The sequence below is a fragment of the Ovis canadensis genome, chromosome 3 (genome assembly GCF_042477335.2).
Source record: "Ovis canadensis isolate MfBH-ARS-UI-01 breed Bighorn chromosome 3, ARS-UI_OviCan_v2, whole genome shotgun sequence".
Lineage (NCBI taxonomy): Eukaryota > Metazoa > Chordata > Mammalia > Artiodactyla > Bovidae > Ovis > Ovis canadensis.
This window is the reverse complement of record NC_091247.1, coordinates 7,796,564-7,820,532: the sequence shown is the minus strand read 5'-3', so window position 1 is coordinate 7,820,532 and position 23,969 is coordinate 7,796,564. Positions and strand designations below refer to the sequence as shown.

Here is a 23,969-nt window from a genome sequence, read left to right as displayed (position 1 = left end):
GTGTTTGTGAGGGGTTTCCCTGGTAATCTTGAACAGCTTGAAGCGACCCATTCTGTGAATTACTGACTGTGGTGCCAAAATATAAATAATAAAGCTTGTTTTTTAAAAAATGCCTGTTGCTGTATATAGTTGGTTCTGTATGATCACTTTGTGTACCTGTAGCTGTGTAAATCATTAGGGGCATGGTGGTATCTGAGTCTGGGTATAGAGGAGTATGTTTTTCCCTTTGTTTTTTTTTTTTTGGTCTTCTTGACCTTCACCTTGGGAAAACTGCTTTTTTTTGTTTTTGGAATTATATGCCAATAACACCGTTTTATCCAGCAGATGGGGAAGTACTTTTTGATGTGGACACAATGGACTGAATACTAGGAGTCGGGAGACTTGGACTCAGTTCACTGTTATGTCCATGACCTTGAGTAGGTCATTCACCCTCTCTAAACCTCAGTATCCCTACCTGCGAAGCACAAGAATTAGGACCAGTCACCAGACGAGCAGTTTTCAAATTGTGCTTCGTAGCAGTGCCTTAGGGCAGAGCCTCCCTGTGCGTCGGGGCATGTGGACCTCACGGCCCCTTGCACTTCCTCTCTACCTGTGCTTGCCGACTGGCAGTTTCTGTGCATAATGACAGAGCAGCTTAGGAGCCACTGACTTCAGGGTGTTGAGGGAATAGGACTGAGCATATGGAGGCTTTGTGCAAATTTTTAAGACTTTCCTTCAAGATTCTACTGCCATCTGCTGGAAAACTGTCCTGTTAATAACAATGAAAATCGAGACCAGGAGGTAAGCAGTGCCTCTTAATGGAGTTAAGCAACTCACATTTGCACAGTCTTTAGTGGAACTAATGGGCCCACATGGAACTCGGGTTCTCTCCACCACAGCATTTTTGCTTTATGTGCTATATGTATTGGAGTTCTTTGGAAGATTACACACAGCAAAGTTTTGCTCTGCCAAAAATTAAATTATGAAAGGTCACTGGACAAAATGATCTCTTAAGTTCTTTTCCACTTTAAATTTGTACCACTCCGTAGAAAACGCCTCTTACAGTACTTGAATCTTCTTTCTCTAGACATGTTTAACAGCCTTGCAAGTGTCATTGGATGCTTGGTATTCCTGTTGGGTTCTTGATGGTAAACCAAGAAAGGAGAGCATCAGGGAGGCCAGGTTTTTGATGCTCACTGATAGTGTTGCCTCCAGAGGTAAAGATTGCTGGCTGATAGCAGCAACTTCTGGTGGGTAGTCACATCAGATTCCTTTGAGTTAGAACACCCAGGACTGCATTCTGTTTTTAAATTCAAGTACTCACTTGCCTGCTTGCTTCCTTTGACCTCATTTCTTAGGCTGAGTGCCCGTATTTTTGTCTTATCATTGTCCTACATCATTTTAAAGTAAATCTGATGGTGAACTGAAAATTCCAATGGCAGAGAAATCCAGAACATGCCTTGGTTAGAAGAATGGCGCTGTTCTGGAGACTGCCCACCCAGCACTGCGGGCTTTCTCCCACTTGTCCAGCAGTGACATGATTAGATTTGGATCTCTTCTACCTCTGCCAGGAAAAGCAAAAGAGCCACAGAGCTTCACACAGGAGCCTTATCAGGCCTGGCCATTCATTTCTCTTTTCTCTGTGCCACCGAATGAATCCCTGTGCTTTCATTCAGTTTCCTGTGGACTTGCAGAAAGCAGATGAGAGCCATGGTCTCCCAGAAGCACCCCTTATAGAAGAATTCGTTATCTAGTTTACAACCAGGCTCCATTGTTTTAAAAAACATCAGGCTCTACAGATGATGTATTCAAGAAATGTCTTCCTTTTTCTTCTTCAGGATGTTTACACTAAGTATAATACATGATCCTGGATTGGAACCTGCTTCAGAAAAAGATCTGTGTGTTTGTCTTGTACAGGACATGGGGACAATTGGCAAAACTTGAATAGAGTCTATATGTTAGATAATAGTATTATGTTGAGACCTAGCTGGCAGTTCAGTGGTTAAGACTCTGTGCTTCCCCTGCAGTGGTTGCAAGTTCAATCCCTGGTCGGGGAACTAAGATCCTGCATGCCTCATAGTGCAGGAAAAAAAAAAAAAGTATTATGTCAATGTTAATTTCCAGACTTTGTTCATTGTATTGTGGTTATAATAATGAAAGTACTTGTTCTTAATGTACCTGTGGGTAAACAGACATGATGTCCTCAATTTATTCTCAACTTAATTCAGGTGGGAAATATATATCTACAAATATGTGTAAGAATAATAGAGCAAGTGTGATCGAATGTTAACACATTGATAAATCTGGGTGAAAGGTGTATGGGATTTCTTTCTATTATTGTAACTTTTCTACAAAGTTGAAGTTATTTCAAAATTAAAAGATAATCCTCAGGGTTTCCCTGGTGGTAAAGAATCTGCCTGCCAATGCAGGAAGTGGATTCGATCCCTGGATAGGGAAGATCCCTTGGGGGAAATGGCAACCTGCTCCAGTATTCTTGCCTGGAAAATTCCATAGACAGAGGAACTGGGCAGGCTACAGTCCATGGGGTTGTAAAGAGTCAGAGATGACTGAGCAACTGAGCACGTTAAAGTCCAACAGCCACAACTGCTGAGAGCACCTGCCACAGCCGCTGAAGCCTGTGGGTCCTAGAGCCTATGCTCTACAGCAAAAGAAGCCACCGCAGTGAGGACCCCGTGTGCCTCAACCAGAGAGTAGCCCCCACTCCACAACCAGAGAAAGCCCATGCACAGCAGCAAAAACCCAGCACAGCCAAAAAGAGAAAAATGTTTAAGATAATCCTCTCCCCTCCTTAACAACAACAACAACAACAAATCAGGCCTACAATTCTGACAAGGTGACAAATTCAACCCTGAAAACAGGATGGTGACTCCAAAGGTGATGGCGAAGTCATCAACCTATACCACCGATGGAAAGTTGAGTCTACACCAGATTTTGCAAATGCTTCCCTCTTAAACTGAAATAGGTGACATGGTGGGTAGAGTTTTAGTCCAATGGAGAATAATTTATGTACTTGTAGTGCTTGATTGTTTGAGCTAAAAGTAACATAGCATTGAAGATAGCTCCATTTCATTTAGGGCAGCTTTTTCCAGGAAGTTTTTCTGGAGGATCCTAAAAAAGAGTTCGGAAGTCAACGAAGTTCGGCAGCTAACTGTGTTGAAGGTAAACTAGGTGTACTAGATGAAATAAGAATGGTAGGATGTTGATGTTGGTTGAAGCTGGGTTATAGGCAGATGGAAGTTCATTGTACTATTACAATTCCTAGGTTTATCTTTGAAATCTGGGTATCAGGAAAGAAGGACATTCTAATTTAAGGGGGAAATTATGAGCAAAAGCGTGACACTGGAAGAATAACTTGTTTAAGAAGCAGCTAACATCAGGTCTGGAGAAGAACATTAGGAAATTATGCTGTGGAAAGGTACATTGGCACATGTCTGTGGAGGCTCCAGAATATTAAAATAGTCTGGGTGATTCTGTAGGCAGTGGGAAGCTACTAGAATTTTTGAGGTTTCATATAGTTTATGAAATGAATTCTGTGTGTTAAGGATGAAGAGGAAGGAGAGAGACACTCATGGGACTTTAAAAGTTTCCGTGAGGGACTTCCCTTGGTGGCCCAGTGGTTAAGACTGCATTTCCAATGCAGAGGGCACAGGTTTGATCCCTGGTGAGGAAACTAAATCCCACATGACTTGCAGTATGGCCAAAAAGTGGGAAAAAAAAAAATCCCATGAGTACATATGAGAAATAAGCAAACTGGATCAGGAATATGTGCCAGGGAGGGAGGGGCTCACCTCCCTGCTATCTCCTACCATCCTGTTAAGCAAACCAACCTGTCAAGTCCATGCTCCCAGCAGCTATCAGTCCTCTTCTCTAATCTGGCCCCTGATTAAAGAGGAAGTCATCATAGAATAACATAAAATTAACAGTTCAAAATTTAACATGAAATTTACAGTGTAAACATTTTTTTTTTTGGTGTAAACCATTTTCAAGTGTACAATTCTGTGGTATCAGGCACACTCAGACTGTTATGTTAACCATCAACACCATCCATCTCCAGAACTTTCTCATCTTGCAAAAGCCACTCCGCCCCTTGCTCCCCATTCTCCCCTGCCTGCAGCTCTGGCGACCCCTGCTCTGTCTCTATGAATTTGACTGTTCCAGAGTTCTTCTATAAGTGGAATCATACAGTATTTGTCCTTTTGTGTCTGGTTTCTTCCACTTAGCAGAATGTCTTCAAGGTTCTTCCCTCCAGTCACTGTTTTGAAGAGCTGTGCTATTCCTTGCCAGCTCTGACACTGCAGAATCTCATCTGGGAAGAATACAGTCCACTTGCCAGTGTGACTTTCCACTCAGCCCTCTTCTTGGGGGGAAAAGGAGTAGTGCTTGCCTGTTAACTTTCCCATGTGTGTGTTAAAGAGAGAAGAAGAGAGGAAAAGATTCCCCAGGGAGCATGGGCAGGTAACTTGCCATGGCCAAAGTAAGTGAAAATGTCTGTCATTACAGGCTTCCCTGGTGGCTCAGTGGTATAGAATCCACCTGCCAATGCAGGAGACAAAGGCTCTATCCCTGATCCAGGAAGATCCCACCTGCTCTGGAGCAACCAAGTGCACCCCACTGTGCACCCCAGCTATTGGGCCTGTGCTCTAGAGCCTGGGTCAAAGTAAAAGTGAAAGTCACTCAGTTGTGTCTGACTCTTTGTGAGTGGGTAGTCGTCCCCTTCTCCAGGGGATTGTCCCAACCCAGGGACTGAACCCAGAACCCGCACTGCAGATTCTTTACCAACTGAGCCAGCAGGGAAGCCCAAGAATATTGGAGTAGGTAGCCTATCCCTTCTCCAAAGGATCTTCCTGACCCAGGAATTGAACCGAGGTCTCCTGCATTGCATTGCATATAACCTCAGATACACACACGACACCACCTTTATGGCAGAAACAAAGAACTAAAGAGTCTCTTGATGAAAGTGAAAGAGGAGAGTGAAAAAGTTGGCTTAAAGCTCAACATTCAGAAAACGAAGATCATGGCATCCAGTCCCATCACTTCATGGGAAATAGATGGGGAAACAATGGAAACAGTGAGAGCCTTTATTTTGGGGGGCTCCAAAATCACTGCAGATGGTGACTGCAGCCATGAAATTAAAAGACGCTCCTTGGAAGAACAGCTATGACCAACCTAGACAGCATATTAAAAAAACAGAGACATAACTTTGCCAACAAAGGTCCGTCTAGTCAAGGCTATGGTTTTTCCACTAGTCATGTATGGATGTGAGAGTTGGACTATAAAGAAAGCTAACCGCTGAAGAATTGATGCTTTTGGACTGTGGTGTTGGAGAAGACTCTTGAGAGTCCCTTGGACTGCAAGGAGATCCAACCAGTCCATCTTAAAGGAAATCAGTCCCGAATATTCATTGGAAAGACTGACGCTGAAGCTGAAACTCCAATCCTTTGGCCACCTGATGCATAAAACCAACTCACTGGAAAAGACCCTGATGCTGGGAAACATTGAAGGTGGGAAGAGAAGGGGACGACAGAGGATGAGATGGGTGGATGGCATTACCGACGTGATGGACACGAGTTTGAGTAGGCTCTGGGAGTTGGTGATGGACAGAGAGGCCTGGTGTGCTGCAGTCCACAGGGTCGCGAAGAGTTGGACATGACTGAGTGACTGAACTGAACTGAACTCCTGCATTGTAGGCAAATTCTTTACCAGCTGAGCTACCAGAGAAGGCCCCTGTGCTAGAGCCTGGAGCCACAATTAAATGCTGGGTTTTTGTTGCTGCGAGGGCTTTTCTCTAGTTGTGGCGAACAGGAACTACTGTCTAGTTGCGGTGTGTGGGCTTCCCTTTGCAGTGACTTCTCTTTATGTGGAGCACAGGCTCTAGAGCACACAGACTTCAGTAGCTGCGGCACATGAGCTCATTAGTTGTGGCTCCTGGGCTCTAGCACACAGGCTCAAAAGTTGTGGCCCACTGGCTTAGTTGCTCCATGGCATATGAGATCTGATCAGGGTATGGAACCTGTCTCCTGCATTGGCAGGTGGATTCTCTACCACTGAGCCACCAGGGAAGCCCCTAAAATGAAATTATCTTAAAACATCATTACAGTTAGTATGTTTCCCAATAGTTGACCTCTTGAATGACATGAAAAGGTTTTGAGACTACATAAACGCCTAAGGGCACATATCAGTTCAGTTCAGTTGCTCAGTCATGTCCGACTCTGCGACCCCATCTTCCAGCCTTCCCCGTCCATCACCAACTCCCAGAGCTTGCTCAAACTCATGTCCATCGAGTCAGTGATGCCATCCAACCATCTCGTCCTCTGTCGTCCCATTCTCCTCCCACCTTCAATCTTTCCCAGCATCAGGGTCTTTTCAAATGAGTCAGTTCTTCAAATGAGGTGGCCAAAGGATTGGAGTTTCAGCTTCAGTGTCAGTCCTTCCAGTGAATGTTCAGGACTGATTCCCTTTAGGATGGACTGGTTGGATCTCCTTGCAGTCCAAGGGACTCTCAAGAGTCTTCTCCAACACTACAGTTCAAAAGCATCAAAAGGGCACATATCACACCTTCCTAAAACTGCTAGAATAGAAAAAGGAGCTTGGAGGAGTGCCCCCATGGCAAACTGGTTAGGATTCTGGGCTTTCACCGCTGTGGCCCAGGGTCAATCCCTGGTCCCTGGTCGTGGAACTGAGATCCCACAAGTTGTGCAGTGCAGTAAAAACAAAAAGAAAACAGAAAAGAAAGAAAAAGGAGTTTGGATTCGGTTATCCCCCACTCTCCTCTCACTGACTTTTCAAGAGGCTGGAATGGACAGGACTGGATTGGTTACAGACTGGATTGGTTACAGAGCTGCTCTGCTGTTCTTTTAGTTTTGTTATGAATGAGCGTCTCTCAGAAAACAAAGAGGGCCAGTATCTGCTTTATCATCTCCCTCCCCACACCTAGCAGAGTGTTAGGCATGTGGGGAAACTGGTGGGAGGTGAGGGAGGCAGACAATAGAACCCCAGCTTTTTCAACTTCTTGTTTCCAGAGCTAGTGCCAGATGCCGACCAGGGCAGATGAGTGGGTGGGCACTGCAGAAGGCTGGAGAGACTGGGTTTTGGCCATGGCTCAGATCAGACAAAGGATCAACGAGAAAGATTTTCGTTTCTGTGTCAAGCTCTCTCTGAAGGTCTCAAATCTGTTTTGCATCTGGTAAATGCAGCCAAACCCCCCTATCACTAAGAAGCCAGAATGAAAAAGAAAAATCCTTCCTTTTTTTTTTTTTTTTTTTTTTTACAGCTTCTATCCATGGCCTTGAGACTGGTTCTTTGCTGGAGCAGGAGGTCTTGGGAATTTTGGAGAGCCATGATTGAGTTAGCCATTTTGCACCCAGACCTGAATACTCAATTAAACATTTTGCTGCTACCCACTGGAGGAAAGGCCTTGGACGCCATCAGCTGTTCCCAGAAATGCACACCCCAGGGAGGAGTTACCCGGGCCTGTTTTCTCTGCATGGAGGATTGCAGGAAATGCCTCTCATCCTCCTACGTTTTTCCTCCAGATTCTGTAAAGCCACTTTTGAGGTGTGGCCACTCCTTTTCTTTTCTCTGCACTCTGGGGAAGTGAGGGAATAAGGGAGTTTTTCTTCATGATCAGGGCTCAAGCCAGGGCAGCTTAGAAACTTGATTGCAAATCCCAGTTACAGGGAAGAAGCCAAAACTACTGAGGACCAAGAAGGTCAGGGTTGGGCCCCGGGCCCAAGTCCTGCTGCAATGCCTACTGCCTTTATATTTATTTAAAGGGGACGGTGCTTGGTAACCAGCAGGCGGAGGCCTTCCTGAGTTGCAGAGCTCCTGGTCTGCCTGACTGCACAGGAATGATCTGGGTGTTACTCGCTATGGCTGAGGCCCAGCTGTCGCCAGGAATGGGGGTGGGGAAAGGTCTTCCTAATCGAGGGCTTCTAGCTACAGAGCCAGGCCCTTAAACTGCTAACACTGTAAGGAACAGAAATTCCAGAAATCCTCTCTTTCTCTCTTTGGCATCCTAGCATCCACCATCACAATGCCTCCCTTTCCTATGGCAAAGCACACTGTTTAAGAAGGTTCTGACTGCCCAGATTCAAATCCTTGCTTTTCCTCTTGCTAGCTGCCTGACCCAGGGCAAGAGACCCAGCTTCCATATCAGACTGCTCTTTTGTAAAATGAGGAAATAATATTTGAATCATAAAATTATTGCAAGAACATTTTTTAAAAAGGTAACACACTTGAAATGGTCAGCATAGTGCCTGGTACATGAAGGAAAGTCAACTGTGGCAAGAAGAGTCTTAACGTCTTTGTAAATAGAACTAGTGCATCCTATTCTACTGGCGAACTGTCAGAAAGCTCTTGATGTAAGAATATAAAAAGTCGTTAACTCTTCAAATCTCAGAATGACAGACGTAAACTGCATCCTTGCCCCAACCTCACCAGAGAGAAAGCTGACTTGAGTCCCGGGCACAAGCCTTCTCCTAGGGAAAGGGCACAGGAAGAAGAGAAGCACACGAGTGATCTCACCCTTTGGGACTGGGTGTTTTTCCGGCTGGGGCGCGCAGCATCCCCAGGCCGACTGCAGCAATGGCCCTGCCCCGCCCTTCACTGCAGTCCTGGAAGGGCTCCCAGGGGCGGAGGGGTGGGGGTGCAGAAGATTTTCTGCAGGGCGGGGAGGGGCAGGTCTGGAGGATCCTAGCTGCGGGGAGGGCTGTGCGGCTGGAGCAGCTCCACCATCCCGGGCGGAGGCAGCGACCTCCACTGCACCATCAACCCCCACCCCTGGCGCGCGCGCTCCTTGCCCATCCTCCCGCCGCCCTGCATCGCCACTTCGGCTCCGTCCGGGTGCGCTCGGCCCTTTCCGCCGGGTGATCGGGCGGCGAGCAGGCGGGAGCTCCGCCCCATTCGCTCCGCCGGCGCTGCCCGCCCCCCGCCCCTCGCGCCGTGCTGGGGCGCTTCCCCCGCGCTCGCGCCCGCCCGCCGCCGGAACGCGCGCGGCCGCCTATAAAAGGGGCGGGGCGCGCGCGTCGCCGCCACTACCCGCTGCGGAAGGGAACGGCGAGGAGCGGAGGCCGCCGAGCCCCGTCAGTTCCCTCAGCACCCCCGCCCCCGGCCCGACGCACCCACTGCCCTCACCCCCAGGAGCCGGTGAGAGAGGGGAGCGGGCGAACTCGGGGCGGGAGCGGGGCTCGAGGGCGGCCAACCCCTGAGGGGGGAGCCGGACAGCCCTTGAGGCGGGGCGGGGCCGGCCCGCGGACAGGTGAGCCTGGCGGGCCTCGCAGCTCTCAAGTGTGGGGCGGGGAGCCGAGCGAGCCGGCGGCGACCGGCTGGCGGCGCGTGGGCTGCGAAGGAGCCTGGGGGCCGAGTCTGGGCGCCGGCCGCTGGAATGTCATTGACTGGGAGGAGGGGGCGGCGAGGCCGCCGAGTCCCTCCCCCGCGCACCCTACCCCACCCCACCCCCGCCCCGCAAGCCTGACTGCGGCCCCGCCCGGCCCCATCCGGTAGTCGCAGGTGGGGCGGGGGCTGTGGCCCCGATCGTTTCGTTTCTCCCATCTTCCTCCCGTCAGAATGCTCCCCCCACCCCCACCGCCCCCAGTCCCTTCCCTTGGTTGGGAGCGACCTCAGCAGCTCCTTTTCCCAGCTCTCCGCCAGCAATGCCGACCCAGCCCTGGAAGGAGGAAAAGCTGGGAGTAAAGGGCTCTTTGACCTTAATTTCATCCTCTGTGGCGGTTCTTTGGCCTTCTGTGGACGCCGAAGGGTCCAGGACTGGCCATCTCCGTTTCTTTCCTGTAATAAACATATCTTCCTTCCCCAACTGGAATTTGCATGAGGATAGTAGGAAAATGTGGCGCTTGACTTTGTATGAGACCCAAATCAAATAACTTAAAAGCTTTAAGAGTTCTCCTCCCCCCGCCCCCCCCCCCGGCCTCCCCGCCCCCCCCCCCCCCCCGCCTCGTGCCGACAGACCAAGTCGTTTGAGTCGAGGACATAATATTATTTGTATAAAATTCTGCAGCCTTGCCAGTGTTGAATGACAGAGCAGCCTTTTGTTTGAAACACATCCCTGCGAATTTGGTTTAGACGCTTCCCAAAGAAAATTGCTTTGAAACGTCTCTTTGATGTACTGGGATAGAATGTATTTTAAACAGAGGGCTTGTTAAAGTTAAGGGTTGAATGTGTTTTAAATTAAAAGCTTAAATGGCTCAGAAAGCTGGGTTGAGATGGTGCAACACCTTGTCAAATCTCTTTTATATAATAGATCCTAAACTACGTAGGCTCTTTGTTCTGTCTTCCTCATGTTATTTTAGAAGAACTTACAATGATGGCTGTCATGGAAGAAGAGAAGAGAGAGCATATGAAATATTTTCATAATGTGTTGAGAAATGGCGTCGTCATAGCAATTGGACTTAGCTAAAACAGAATGTATCAAAGATGGAAGGGTGGGGGTGTCTGCAGCCAGGAAACAGAAAATCTGAAGAACAGCAGTGGGAACACTCAGCTGTATGAAACCATGGAGCCAAGGTTCCAGCTCATCAGACTAGTCATGTATTTTCCCTTTTGTTTGCAGCTAATGTCAGCTTTTTGAAAGGTCAGGTTGAAGTCCAAGTTTTGGAAATGTGCTGCAGGAAAGACCTCTAATTTCCTCTGCAGGAAATTAGCTATAAGCCTTTTTTAGTAACTGGGCCAATATTACTCCCAGGGACCTTCAAAGTGTGTTAGCTGTTATCCAGGGACCTAGCTGGAGAGCCGGTGGGTTCGCTCTCTACTGGGCAGATGTGAGGCATGCCTGCAGTGAACCATCAGCCGGGTAACATTCTCTGATATGGTTTTGGTCTTTGACAGGGTGTTTATAGTAATCTAATAATTAGAGAAACCTGATACGTCACAGGCTCCGAATATGAGCTTGTCAAGCAATCTGATGAGCAAGTTTAGATGGGGAGGGCTGGTTTTTAAGTTTATCTTTTGGTTCCCTGGGCTAGAATTTCCTCTGCTCTTCCTTTACCTGCCTTCTTCCCTTTGTGGGGGCTGCCGACTGCAGGTGCTGAGAAGTGGGTGTCAGGAATAGTCCACAGTCCTGGCATTGCTGAACCTGCGCTAAGGACAGTGGGCGTGAGGCCGGCCTTGTAATCTATCCTCCGTGGGCTATGCGAGGACTCTGCTAGTCATGCGCCGGGTCTGCTGCGGTCCATCAGCTGTGGTCAGAGTAGGTAGCAGAATGCAGCGTCCTGATGGCAAATGCTGACTCCAGGAATGCGGGGGAGGCATGCAGAGTGAGCACTTGGGGCCAGTGGACCCGAACAGCTGCACTTGTACCTCCCTTCCACTTGTACCTCTTTTGCATGTTCCTTTCAAAGGGGCTTTGAACAGGAAATAGTGTTCTGTGAAGGAGGTGTCCCAGTAAACTAGGCCCAGGTTAGATCTCTGTAGCTTGAGTTCTTTCTCGTTTCTGATGATTTCACAAAGTTACACTGTTTTGTGACTGAATGGAAAGGAATACAGAAATCACCTAGTACTGGCAATCCCAGCTCATTTATCGGGATGTGGGTTGGGCAGGAGGGCATGTCTAGTGTTAAAAAGGATATTCAGTAGTATTCAGGATTATTTGAAAAGGGGGGAGACTGAGACCCAGAAGAGGGTATGACTTGGCCAAGGCAGCACCTCTGCTAATACCAGGGAACCTTGGTTCTTTCTCACGTTTTAAGTCCCTAGTGGGATTTAGAAGCTCTGTAGAATGAAAAGGGCACTGGGAGAATATCTGAAATTTGATTTGTACCTGTATTCATGTATCTTTCAGGATCTGTGTTCTTCGTTTTGAAATCACTGTGTTCAGTTTGCCCTTAGAAGCTTGTTATCTTGCTCTCCCTGCTCCCTCTTTAGACACCACATTCTTCCATCATGCTGTCATCGTTTCGTAAACGCAGAGTCCAGGTATTTGAGCAGCATGCAGGAGATGTGTTACTTTTATGGTTTGGCCTGGCTTGCAGTGAAGACCATATGTCGCAAAGGTTGAATGATCCTAAGAGAGGGGGGGGAAAATCCCTGCCTGCATGACCTTTCTGTTAAGCACATTGCATAGGGTATGGGCTTTTGTTTTTTTTCTCTGGTGTTACTTGAACAAAAGTCTTAGTAGATTTATTCTCAAATTTGCAAAGCTTTTTGTTTTTTTACCTTCCTCTTATTAAGGCATGAATATATTAATTTCTTACCACCCTACTGATGTTTGCATGTAGTGTTTGCTAATTTTTTTTTTAATTTTAATTACAGTTACTTGGTTTTTAAGAACCAAGGGACTAAACACATTACCTTAGATATTTAGAAAGTATAATCTGAAAACATGTAAAAATAGTGTTTTTCAGTTTGACAAATATTGTAAACTTGGGTTTGTTCCCTGTTTCCACTGACTTTTTTTTTTTTGCCACAATTCTTACAATGAAATGGAGCTTGCATTATCGTGTTTAAAAAACTCACTATATATGTTTTTATACACATACAGTACTTGAGTGTTTGCTAAATTGGACCTTTTTCCAAAGGAAAAATGCTTAAAATTAGTGTCTTGATATCCCATAAGCAGAACTCTAAACTGTGCAAATTTCCTGTGATTATGGGTGATAAATCCAAGGCAAGCCCTTTTATAAATCAGACTGGATAATTAAGCAAGGTTTATAAAAATGGGCACATGATACCTTTTTCCTATTTTGAATCTCAGTAACAGTATTTTGCACTTAAATACCTCTCATCTGAATTTTACAGGTTATAAAAGGTAAGTAGCAGCGAGGTAGTGTTTGAGGCATTCAGGAGTAAGTTTTCTCAACCATGTTTCTGGATTTTGATGCAGTGCAGTATGAAAGAATCTTTTGCTGCTTTAAGCTTAATCCTTGCTCACCTCTGCAGAATCCTTCTAACAAGTTCAAATGAATTAACCAAGCTGAAGGCTGACGTGCAGATCTACAATCCTGATTGGAATGTGGTTTAAGCAAAAATATTTCTGGCTTTCCCATGATTGAAATTCTTAAGTTATGTACTAGTTACCTCTCTGCTTACCCTCAGGCCTACCACTAAAATCTGTAGCTGAGCTGGTTTTGAGTCAGTTCACTTAATCTGAGAATCAATTAACATCAAATTTTATGGGTGCTGGCCCTAATTAATTTTTGGTGCTTTGTTCTGGGGGAGCCCTTCCATGTCCATGGATGCCGTTCTCCTGCTCTGGAAATGTGCTGGCTTTCTAAGCCAGGGAGAAAGGGCATTGTTGTTTCTGCACCTTTGGGGTCTGACTAAGCAACAAACACAAACCGATGGGTGCTTCCTCTGACCTTCTGCTCTGGGTGATGTTTATGAATTTTTCTGTAGAGCCAAATGATCTCATCCTGTTAGTCCCGAAAACCCCTTTGCCTGCACACACAAAACAGTGTATCTGGTGCCCTGCCCGGGGTCTGAATTCATTCTGCAGTGCTCAAACACCCTTGCCCTCACGGCAAGCTCAGCTGGCTAAGATGTTCAGTTCGCTAAGATGTCCGCAGTCCCCGCCCTGTTTCCAAATAGTGACTCCTCTGGCCTTGGACACAATTGTATTCTCTTCTGAGGTTCCATAGAGAAACTCTCCTGACTGGATTCTTCCACTCTGTGAAATCCGCGTGAAGGTGTCCTAAGCTGCTCTTTCACTGCAGGTGCCCGATGTGCAGGGTTCAAAGCGTTTGACCTTTGGTTTGAGAGTCTCTGCAGTCTTCTCCGTTGCTTAACAGTATCCTTCCCTCCCACTCCTCCCCACTCTCCAGGGACAGACCCCTCCCTTCACATCGTGGTTTTGTAGCCTCTGTGGATTAGGGTAAGGCTTTACAGAATTCCCTAGGTACCAAAGAGTGCCTCAAATAGCTGTCTGTGGGTGATCATCAGGAAGACAAAGATAGGAATTAATGGTCAGCTTCTTTCGTAGGAATCATTTCCAGTTGATAATGTGTATTAAGTTGGTGTTGGTTATGAGGAATCCTTCTCATGCATGGCTTTGAATTGAACTAGAACTTTCTAGCCAAGATTCACATCTTTAGACACCCACTTTCTTCCCAGAGATCTAGCAATGTTGTACGAATGCTGACAAGTCCTTTTTATTTATTACAATAGAGGACATAGTTGTAATTCCCGTGTTATCCCTTGTGCTCAATTCACATTACTTGCTGAATGATGCAGCTAACACTCTTGCTGCATTGCAGCATTTAAAAATAGCCAGTCTTCTCTAATAATTAGTTGCCAAAATCTGAGCCTTTTTCCTTCAGTTACCTTAAATGGGAAGCTGTCCTTACACAGAGAATACATCCAGCCATTCACTTCCCCTCCTTCATTCTCCACAAACATAGACCTGATTGACAAAATCAGAGTCCTTCTGGTGCTTTGAGATAAGCAGTTGATCACTCTCCTGGAATTTGGCTCCTTTGCGGTTTTTAGGCAGTTAGTGGAGTCTGTAGATAGGTCTGTATGGTTGGAGATTGGCTTGTGTGTGTGTGTTTTAATGGCACATTTCCCAAAGTCTTCCTTTCTAGCTCTCAAAAGGTGTTAATCCCATTAAGGCTGGGAACAGCTCAGAGCTTTCTCTGTGGAGTCATCTTATCAGCTGCGAATTTCTGGCTGGGGGTGGAGTCCTTGCAGTGTGTGCAGCACCCTGGCGGAAAATTCCACCAACTCTCAGAGTTTTGGGCCAGAGGCCCTAGTGCCTTGGAGTGGCAATAGTTTGTTGTCGATACGAAATTTGTTCTGGTGTTGAGTATAGTCTGTGGAAATGGCCCTCTTAGGAGCCAGAGAAACTGGAACTTGTATAGGGACAGCTCCCTGTCAGGCGAAGGGGTAGCAGGAGCCGCCGTGAGCCTGTCTTTGGGGTCTGGTGTGATTACAGCAGAGGCCGAGCGCGGCTGGCTTGCAGATGCCCGGCTGCCTAGAGACTTGGCAGAGCTCCCGCCTCCTGACGTCAGCTGATCTACTGCAGGAAAGAAAAGTCCATTATTGCCTGCCCAGAGCACTTGGTATAGAATTGACTTGTTCTACTTCACTGGGGTGACAAAGAGGGCCTTTTAGGTTGGTTAATTTCAGCAGGGCCTCGCTGGACTGTCTCCCTGGATTGGTAGGGTCAGATGGGCAGGTGGAACCCCCGCAGAGGGGCTTGCTCAGGGGGACCCTTTGCAGCATTATCATGGGCATTCTTTTATTCATCATAAGAGCTGCTTCCAAATGTGATCAGAGATTTCCACGACAGCTAAAGGAAGTGCAGTGAACCCTCTGATAAGGGGCGGCAGAACAAACTCCAGAGACTGGGACGTCTTGCAGACAGGCACCGCAGTGGAGCGAGCTGTTGTCGCGGGTATAGCTGACTGTACATGCCTTGGAAAGTTATAACCGAGCAAAGTAGACGCACAGTTTCCCGCTGTTTCTCCGTCTTAACTGTTTCCGGAGACATGAGAACAGAGCAAGTATATAAATTATTCTTAACCCTAATTGTTTACTAACTTCAAGAAGACTCAGCCTTGAGACTTTGCTGGCAGTCCAGTGGTTAAGATTTCACCTTCCAGTACAGGGGGTGCAGGTCAGGGAGCTAGGATCCCAGGTACCTCGTGGCCAAAAAAAAAGCATAAACAAGCAATTTTGTAACAAATTCAGTAAAGACATTAAAACTGGTCCACATTAAAAAAAAAAAAAACTTTTAAAGGAAGGCTCAATCTCAAAAAAAGTAATTTTGATCTTTTTATAAAATAATGCATATATCCTCCTTCCTTTTTCCTCCCCTCAGGTGGGGATGGACAAGATAAGCAGTAGTAAAACGTGATCAGCTCCGATCACGTTAGAATCCCTGTTTCTAGCATGCTGTTCTGGGAACCAGAGCATCCTGGGTCACCCTAGCTCCACCACTTGCTTATTAGATGACCTTCTTTCTCCTGATCACTTAATAGTGAAGTGACAGCTGCCTCTTTATTTCCAAGTTCAGCGTGTAATTGACTTTCTAAATAGGTGCCAAGTTCTGTGGTCAGAGAGGAAGATAAGGTCTTTTTTAAAATAGTTCCTTAGGATCCCCAGTTCTTGTGGTTAGTCGCTCAGTCATGTCCAACTCTTTGTGAACCCGTGGGCTGCAGCCCGCTAGGCTCCTCTGTCCATGGGGATTCTCCAGATAAGAATACTATAGTGGGTTGCCATGCCCTCCTCCAGGGGATCTTCCCAACCCAGGGATCGAACCCAGGTCTCCAGCACTGCAGGCGTATTCTTTACCATCTGAGCCACCAGGGAATTCCCTAGAGAACTTAACCAAAACACAAGGGGAAAACAGTAACCACATGGCAGAATGGGACGTGGTGATGCTCTAAGGGCGGGGGAGAGGGAGTGAGGGCGTCTCCTTCAGGACCACAGAGAGGATGAGGCACCTGCCTCAGGCTTGAAGGGGTTAATGCCATTCATGGTATTAACTGATCAGGTTGGGAATGGGGAGGAGAGAACATTTGAGAGGGAGCTTTCTGGTCAGGGCGTCTTCCCTGATGGCTCAGGTGGTAAAGCATCTGCCCGCAATGCGGGAGACCTGGGTTCAGTCCCTGGGTTGGGAAGATCTCCTGGAGAAGGAAATGGCAACCCACTCCAGTACTCTTGCCTGGAGAATCCCACGGACGGAGGAGCCTGGTAGGCTACAGTCCATGGGGTCGCAAAGAGTCGGACACAACTGAGCGACTTCACTTCCACTTTCTGGTCAGGGAAGTGGACCCGCCCAGGGTTGATGAGGGAGTCTGATGCGAGATCTGCCTGGAGCGGAAAACACAGGTGAATGAGTGAAATGTTGAGGTTCTAGTAAGTGTGGCGGACAGGGTAGTGATTCTTATCAAGATCCTTGTCGGAAGTCAGCCTTCTTCCAAAGAAGCTGCTGATCTAGGGCTGCAGCGTGAGCGAGAACCACCCTGTTCTGAACAGATGTTTAGTTTGCCCAGACCACCCTCAGTTTTTGGTATGAAGGACTCTTGAAGCCTGTTTTCAGAATAGAAACTACTGTTTCAGGCATGGGCTATCTATTCATGATACAGAACTGTGCCTTTAAAAAAATTTTTTTAATTAAACTTTATTTTGTATTGGGGGATAGCCAGTTAACAAATGTAGTGATAGTTTCAGGTGAACAGTGAAGGGACTCAGCCATACATGTGTCCATTCTCCCCCAAAACCCCCTCCCATCCAGGCTGCCACATTACGTTGAGCAGAGTTCCCTTACCATACAGCAAGTCCTTGTTGGTTATCCATTTTAAGTATAGCACAGTGTACATGTCCATCTGAAACTCCTTAACTCTCCGTTTCCCCAGCCCCTCCCACCAGCAACCAGATGCTCAAAACTGTGCCTTCTTGAACCAGATTTCCTAAGGTCCCATCCTGCCAAGGTGAAGAGTGCAGCCATCCTGGGTGTGGGCCGCCCAAACTCAGTAATTCAGGTCTGGTCATTAGGTTGACACCCCGTGGTGTAGCTTCAGTCAGCACGTTCTAGCAGTCACAGAATCTAGCTGTTAAAACTTGGACAATGTGGAAAATGAAACCCAGGTGGACTACTGAGCTCTCTCTTTACCTTCACCAGTGAACTTGGGGCTGCCGCTCCAGGAGCACTCAGCAAACATTTGTTCATGACCTCTGTCTGCTAGGAATCAGGACACAACACATATTGCGTTGCTCAGTCTTAATTACACCATGGGAAGTATGTGCAAGTGCCGTGTAGATCTACAGAGAAGTGTGATTAAATCCGAGGAGGGAGGGAAGAAGCAAGTGCAGCTTCGTAAGGAGGTGAGATCCTGCAGTTGCTCATTTCAGCTCCTACCGACCTGAAGGGAGTTAATCTGGACAGAGGAAAGACAGAACATTCTGGCAAAGGAAGCCTGAGCAACCAGCCTGGAGTCTTTAGAGAGGATAATGTGTTTGGGAGGAGGGTATTTCTCTGTGCCAAGAGGGAGGGCAGGGGCCGTGAGTGAGACCTACCAGTCAGGTGTGTTGGGCCAGGTTGGAAGGTCCAGCTAAAGTTTAAGATGGGTTCTTTCCTCTCTGAGACGGAGCCAGGAAAGGTTTCAAAACGTGGAAATGACATGACAAAGAATCTGTTTCTCTTCGCAGTCAAATAAATAAATTGGACTTTGGTAGGAAAATAACAAAAATAACTGGCTGCTCTGTGGAGAGGAACTTGGAAGGAATGGTGAGTGATAGGGCTGAAGTGCCGTCGTATTCTTTTCCCTCAGAAGACAGGTCTCCTCACAAAAAGATAGTCCTCAGAGTTGGCTGGGTGCATGCCTGTGCTTTTCTCGAAACCTCTTGAAGCTGCTTTAATCTCTTAAGAGCTGGAAACTGCCCAGAGCTCAGCAGTGCTGTTTAGCTCCTAGCTGGTGAGGGCAGGGAGTAGAAGCACAGAGGGGCCTCGATACCTAATCCTTGACCCACTAATCCTTTCCTGTTGGCTGGGCGAGGCGAACAGGATCACGGGAAGAGCTCTCAAATGTTTCTCAGGTAGCACAATTTTTCTGCCTTGTGTAAATTATGTAAAAACAACTGGAGAGACCATAAAGCTTAACTGGTCTTTTTCTGTTTAACACCCAAGTCACAGACTCTTCTGTGTAGAATGTAAAGTTAGAAGGGTCTTGGGTCCATCTCACTATCACCTGGTGTTTTTCGTCATCCTGGGAAATTGGGCTCAAGGCGGAAGGCCGCTCAGGCGAGGTCACGTGTTACTGACAGGCGTTGCTCATTGTTGTTAGTCTCCACCTGTTTCCTACTGGGCGTCCTTCCTTGGTTAGAGGATAAAATGGCTTATTCCTGAGATGAGCAGTTACTGTTTTCTGCCACAAATAGGTCAGGTTTTCTTTTTGACATTAAAGTTTGGTGAAACTGGAAATCCGAGTTTAAAGTTGAGGTGGATTGAGTGCTGTGGGGAAGTACCACCTACTCAATTGGCCTGAGTTTGTGGTTAACTGGAGCAGGTAAGAGTCAGGTAGGACAAATTTTTCATGTTACCTTTCTTGTTGTTTTTAATATGTACTGTGATTTTTAATTGTGTGCACTCAGAGGAAGTAAAGCCCATTCGTTGCCCAGGCTCTTGGCACCCCTAGGAAGACTTGTAGGATTGATTTTTTTGCGGTAACTGAGAAATCCACTACTTTAGGTAAATTCTCTTGCTTTGTGATCTTAAAGACTCAGTTACTTAATTTTTTTAAGGGGACTTATTGTTTTATTTTTTAACACCAAAAAAAGACTGTTACTTTATAATCATTTCCCTTTTCTTCACTGAGTAACAGGCTGAGATGGAGAAAGATGGAAAAGCTGAGTTAATAGTAAATGTTCTCTAATCTCCACACCATGAAATGCACAGGCCAGATGAAAGGACTGTTGAGTGAATTTCTCAGTAATTCTTTGAGCTCCGAAGTTGGTGTTCCCTTTGAATTCTCAAAGCTCTGTAGAACTGACAGCACAGATCATAGTTCTCTCCTTCACATCTCTCACCTGGTCTCTTTGCAGTGCTGGTGAGGTGTCCTCTGAGGTGCCCACCTGGGCAGCTGTTCTTTACGAAGCATGGGGTCTGGGCTTCACCCTTAAATCCTGAGACGTGACGGCCTGCAGTTCATTATCTGCTCAGGCCCTCAGAATTCTTTATTTCCTTCCAAGAGGCTAATTCCATTAAATCTCCATTCAGTCTATTTTGGTGTCTTGCACTTACCTCAGGGCTTGCTACCTTTTCAGAAAATGGACCCAAGCGGGGTCAAAGTGCTGGAGACAGCCGAGGACATCCAGGAGAGGCGGCAGCAGGTCCTGGACAGATACCACCGCTTCAAGGAGCTCTCGACCCTGAGGCGCCAGAAGCTTGAAGACTCCTACCGATTCCAGTTTTTCCAAAGAGATGCTGAGGAGCTGGAGAAATGGATTCAGGAGAAGCTTCAGATTGCCTCGGATGAGAATTACAAAGACCCAACCAACCTGCAGGTGCGTCTGAGATGGGAGCTCAAATGTCACTACTCAGAATTTGTACAAAGATAGGTACTGAGTTATGACCTTGAGAGACTGAGTGGCAGGGAGAATGTAGGCCAGACATCAGGAAGGACTGACTCACGATTCTGGAAAGCCCTTAGTGATTGTATCAGTGAGCATGAATGTGGGATTCTGCAGGTTCTAATTTCTCTTGTGGGGATGCTTTAAGCTGATGGTTCTCAGTCCACTGCTTGGCAACCATTGGTGATCCTTCAGTTTTTTTTTTAGGAAAAATCTGGGTTGATCTCTTGGAGTATGTGTTTTTGAGACAGGTATGCTAACTCACAGTGTTGTTGCTGGTGAAAATTTATAAAGCTATTTTTTAAAAAAAGACAAAGCCTTTCTTCTCGTTGATTTTGGTGAGAGACTCCTTTTTAGTAAGTGGCGCAGTGGTTGTGCCCGTGGTTCTTTTGTTATGCCAGAGTCATCTGAGAAGAGAAAATGATGAACACTGGTGAAGGGGCAGGCCCTGCCCAGCTCTGCATGTGATTAAACAGAGGTACTGAGAAATGGAATGTAGTGAATCAAGTCAGTCAAAGAGTATGGCTTCTAAAACAAGCTAAAAAAAAAAAAGTGTCATGTAATGAATGAATGTGAGTGGGTTAGTCAAGGATAAACACTACATGCCAAGAAAAAGCTCTCAGTATGGTTCTGTACTTCTGAGAGGGATTGGATGTCGTAAAGGCTAGTTTCCTGATAGAGAAGCAAATGAGGATATTCTGTAGCATCTTGCTGTCTGCCAAGTTGCGGTCCTCAGTGCCAGGCTTCAGGGGGCAGGTGTAGATGCAGGCGGAGCTTTTGAGTCATTGAGGTGGCAGGGGGATGGGTGGGTTGCTGAGTGAGGGTCCGTCGTGAGAGGAAGTGGGATGCAGGAGGGGGGGAACAATCGGGGGTGTGGGGACTAGGGAGCAGAAGGGTGTGCCGAAGGGCAGGTATGGCTCACTTCACGATCCACTGGCAGGGCAAGCTGCAGAAGCATCAAGCCTTCGAAGCCGAGGTGCAGGCCAACTCGGGTGCCATCGTGAAGCTTGATGAGACCGGTAACCTGATGATCTCAGAAGGGCACTTCGCGTCCGAAACCATCCGGGTGAGTTGGGGCCCTGCTGGCATGATGGCCTGCCTCTCTGGCTGGTGGATGGGTGTGGGTTAATGCTTACCCGTGTGTTTGGGTTCCTGAGGAGATAGATTTTCCTAGTTTACTAAAGGAATTTGTGAAGTACCCTAATGGAGCTCCCCGTAGCCTGCCTTTGTAATACAGAGACTCAGTGTGCCTGTAAACAAGCATGCACGTACTCGGTGAGGAAGTTAATGTTCTCCTTATAGAGCAAACAAGGATGCAGTTAGACTGTGAAGAGTGATGACTGGATAGAAGAACATATTGGTGAATTTAGGGATTAGGACACAAAGATGAGTAGGACCAGTCACAGACACCACCAGGTTCTGTGTCAGGAAGCTCGCTCTCTGGATCTTGCTGCCTTGCCCCAGGAGGGTTTACTGAGGGCTGGTCAGCAAGCCTGTTAAAGGTCTGGCTGTGAGGAGCGACCTCACGGTGTGCTACTTGTTGGTCGGTCACCCTGGCTGTGTAACTGACTATGAAGCAGGTGTCCTCAGACTCTCTGTCTGACTTGTTTGGGTGCCATTCTTTGGGTTTGGGGCCATGATTGGTTTTTCTCTGTTTGTTTTGACCTTTCCAGTGCCAAGGTATTAAGGGAAGACAAGGCTCTTTAGGGCGAGGTATGCAGACTTCGTTTCTCATGACTGGATGCTCTCTTCTGTCTTTGATTTCTTTCTTATCTACGTGTTTTGTTCTTTATTATCCAAAGTCTCTTTCCATTGAGGGACCAGCCTTTTCAGTCCGTGATGTGTCGAGGCAGTGCCAAAGACTGAGATGGAAGCTACATTCTTCAGCCCCAGCTAGAAATGTTCCTTCCTCCGCAGTTCCCTGTGTGAGATCCACGGTGGAACATCCACAGGGACGTCATTCCCTTAGGATCTCGTCTAGTGGTTTTTAGCAGTAAATACTTGTTGTGTCTCTTGCGCTCATATACTCTGCAGTCTCGTATTGAAGACTTGCAGTTAGCCTTATATTGTTAAACTGTTAACTAGGAATGATTGTAAATGGGAAGTAAAAGTAAATTCTAAATGCCATATGATCAATCATTTAATTACTACATTCAATCCATTTGGGCAGTGTAATACATGTCTCTGCAATTAAATACAAAGACAGGACTTCCCTAGTGGTCCAGTGGTCAAGACTGCTCTTCCACTTCAGGGGTCCACGGGTTCAATCCTTGGTTGGGGAACTAAGGTCCTGCATGCCACATGGCACAGCCAAAAATATTAGAGATATATCTGCCCATTTTCCCCACTCTGTGTATAGTCTTACCGTAAATTAAATCAGCCAGAGTGAATGGGGCTGCTCTGGGCTAGTTTAACCAGGTTACAGACAGGGAACGTGAGTTACAGATCACGTGTTTGGCTTCAGTAATCAGTCCGGGGGCAGGAGACCCAGAGCTCCCTTCAGTCCCCTCTTCTCTCTTAAGACATCTTACTGAAGCAGCATTAGAAAGCACTAGCTACTCTTTGTTGAGAAGCTGTGAGCAGCCATTTAGATGCAAACACGTCACCAGGACTTTTATATCCGTTATCTCTAATCTTCATGGGAAGCTTGCAAGGGAACCGTAGCCTAGAAGGGTAGGAACAGAGGCTTAGAAGTTTGAGTGACTTGCCCAGATTCCCACAGCCAGTAGGTGACAGAGCCAGTGTTTCAATCTACTCCTTTCTCCAGTCACAATCACTCTCTTTGTTTTCCCGGCCCATGTTTCACTCCTGACTGCCCCTCAGAGCTGCTCCTGCTTGCTCAGGCCTCTGTTGAGAAACCCACCTGAGTCAGCCAGGAATTGCGCTCCACCCCGCCAGCTGTCCGCATGTTTCCCCAGTGCACCTGCCACCCTGCCCGCTCACGCTCTCATGCGCCAGTAAGCTTCTGAAACTGGCCTCTGACAGACCTGTTGCGTTGAAACGATGAGACGCACGGCAGTGGGGAAGCTGCTCAGTCCTGAAACAGGCCTGGCCCCGGTTCTCCCTGGAGGGTGTGGCAGCGAAAGATGTGAGGGACTGACAGCTGACTTGTAGAGAAGGATTTTTGGAGCCTTCTGTGACCCCATTTTGAGTGAAGTGAGTGTTTCCTGGGTGGTCCAGTGATTAAGACTCCATGCTTCCACTACTGAGGGCACAGGTTCAGTTCCTGGTTGGGGAACTAAGATCCCACATGCCATGCAGTGAGGCCAAAAGTTAATGAAGAAATTTTGTTTTTCCCCTGAGTAAAAGGTTCTCATAGAATCCTGATGTTCATGCTCCCAGATCCCAGGGTCATCCCACTTGGTAATTGGTCTGGCCCGCTAACTCAGCAGCCTAGTTTGGGCAGTCAGTGTTAACCTAGAGGAAGGTGGGTGGTGTGTGGTGTGTGAAGGACTCTGTCCTGGATAACCTGTCTGTCACCGGTTTAGACTTTCACACCATACCGGACGGCATGGCGCCCCATAGTGACCGCCACGCACGTTGGCTCCCACATCCGAGTAGGTGGATATGGACTTGCTGTTGGTTGTCTTTCCCCTGCTTGTCTGGGAATGCCCGTCACTTCCTTCGCATTGGTGGACTCCGGTTTAACCATCGGCGATGAAAGTGACTGTCGTGGTGGAAGTTGAATTGTGCGAGCACTTATTTTCCTCCCACTGTTTTCTCCTTTCAAATGAACCACCCGAACTCGTTTCTAAGAGAATCCACCCACGCTGACTCGCCTGCGGCTTTCACTCTTTCAGTTTTGGGGGAGTGGCGTCTTGACGATGGGTGGACCCCAGGCTTCTCTCCTGGTGGAGGGTGTGTGTGTGTGTCATTTGTTTCTGTCTGTGTGACCCAGAAACTCCCAGTATCTTGGGTAGGCATAATCAACACCCTGAAATTGGATTAGA

The 23,969-nt window shown here is 47.2% G+C and overlaps 1 protein-coding gene across 15 annotated transcripts in view; it reads left to right on the top strand.

The window, feature by feature from the left end:
- Positions 1–9,028: 9,028 nt before the first annotated feature.
- The window catches only part of SPTAN1 (spectrin alpha, non-erythrocytic 1), a 58,291-nt gene continuing 43,350 nt past the window's right edge, over positions 9,029–23,969 (top strand). For 8 of the 15 annotated variants that reach the window (XM_069582288.1, XM_069582286.1, XM_069582284.1 and 5 more), the window contains exons 1-4: positions 9,029–9,144; positions 11,792–11,925; positions 19,714–19,953; positions 20,960–21,085. In XM_069582288.1, coding sequence (XP_069438389.1) covers positions 11,893–11,925; positions 19,714–19,953; positions 20,960–21,085 — 399 coding nt within the window. In that variant the 5' untranslated portion in view covers positions 9,029–9,144; positions 11,792–11,892. Of the gene's footprint in view, positions 9,257–11,791; positions 11,926–19,713; positions 19,954–20,959; positions 21,086–23,969 lie in introns of all 15 variants that reach the window. The other 7 variants (XM_069582289.1, XM_069582287.1, XM_069582285.1 and 4 more) reach the window with 3 other exon arrangements.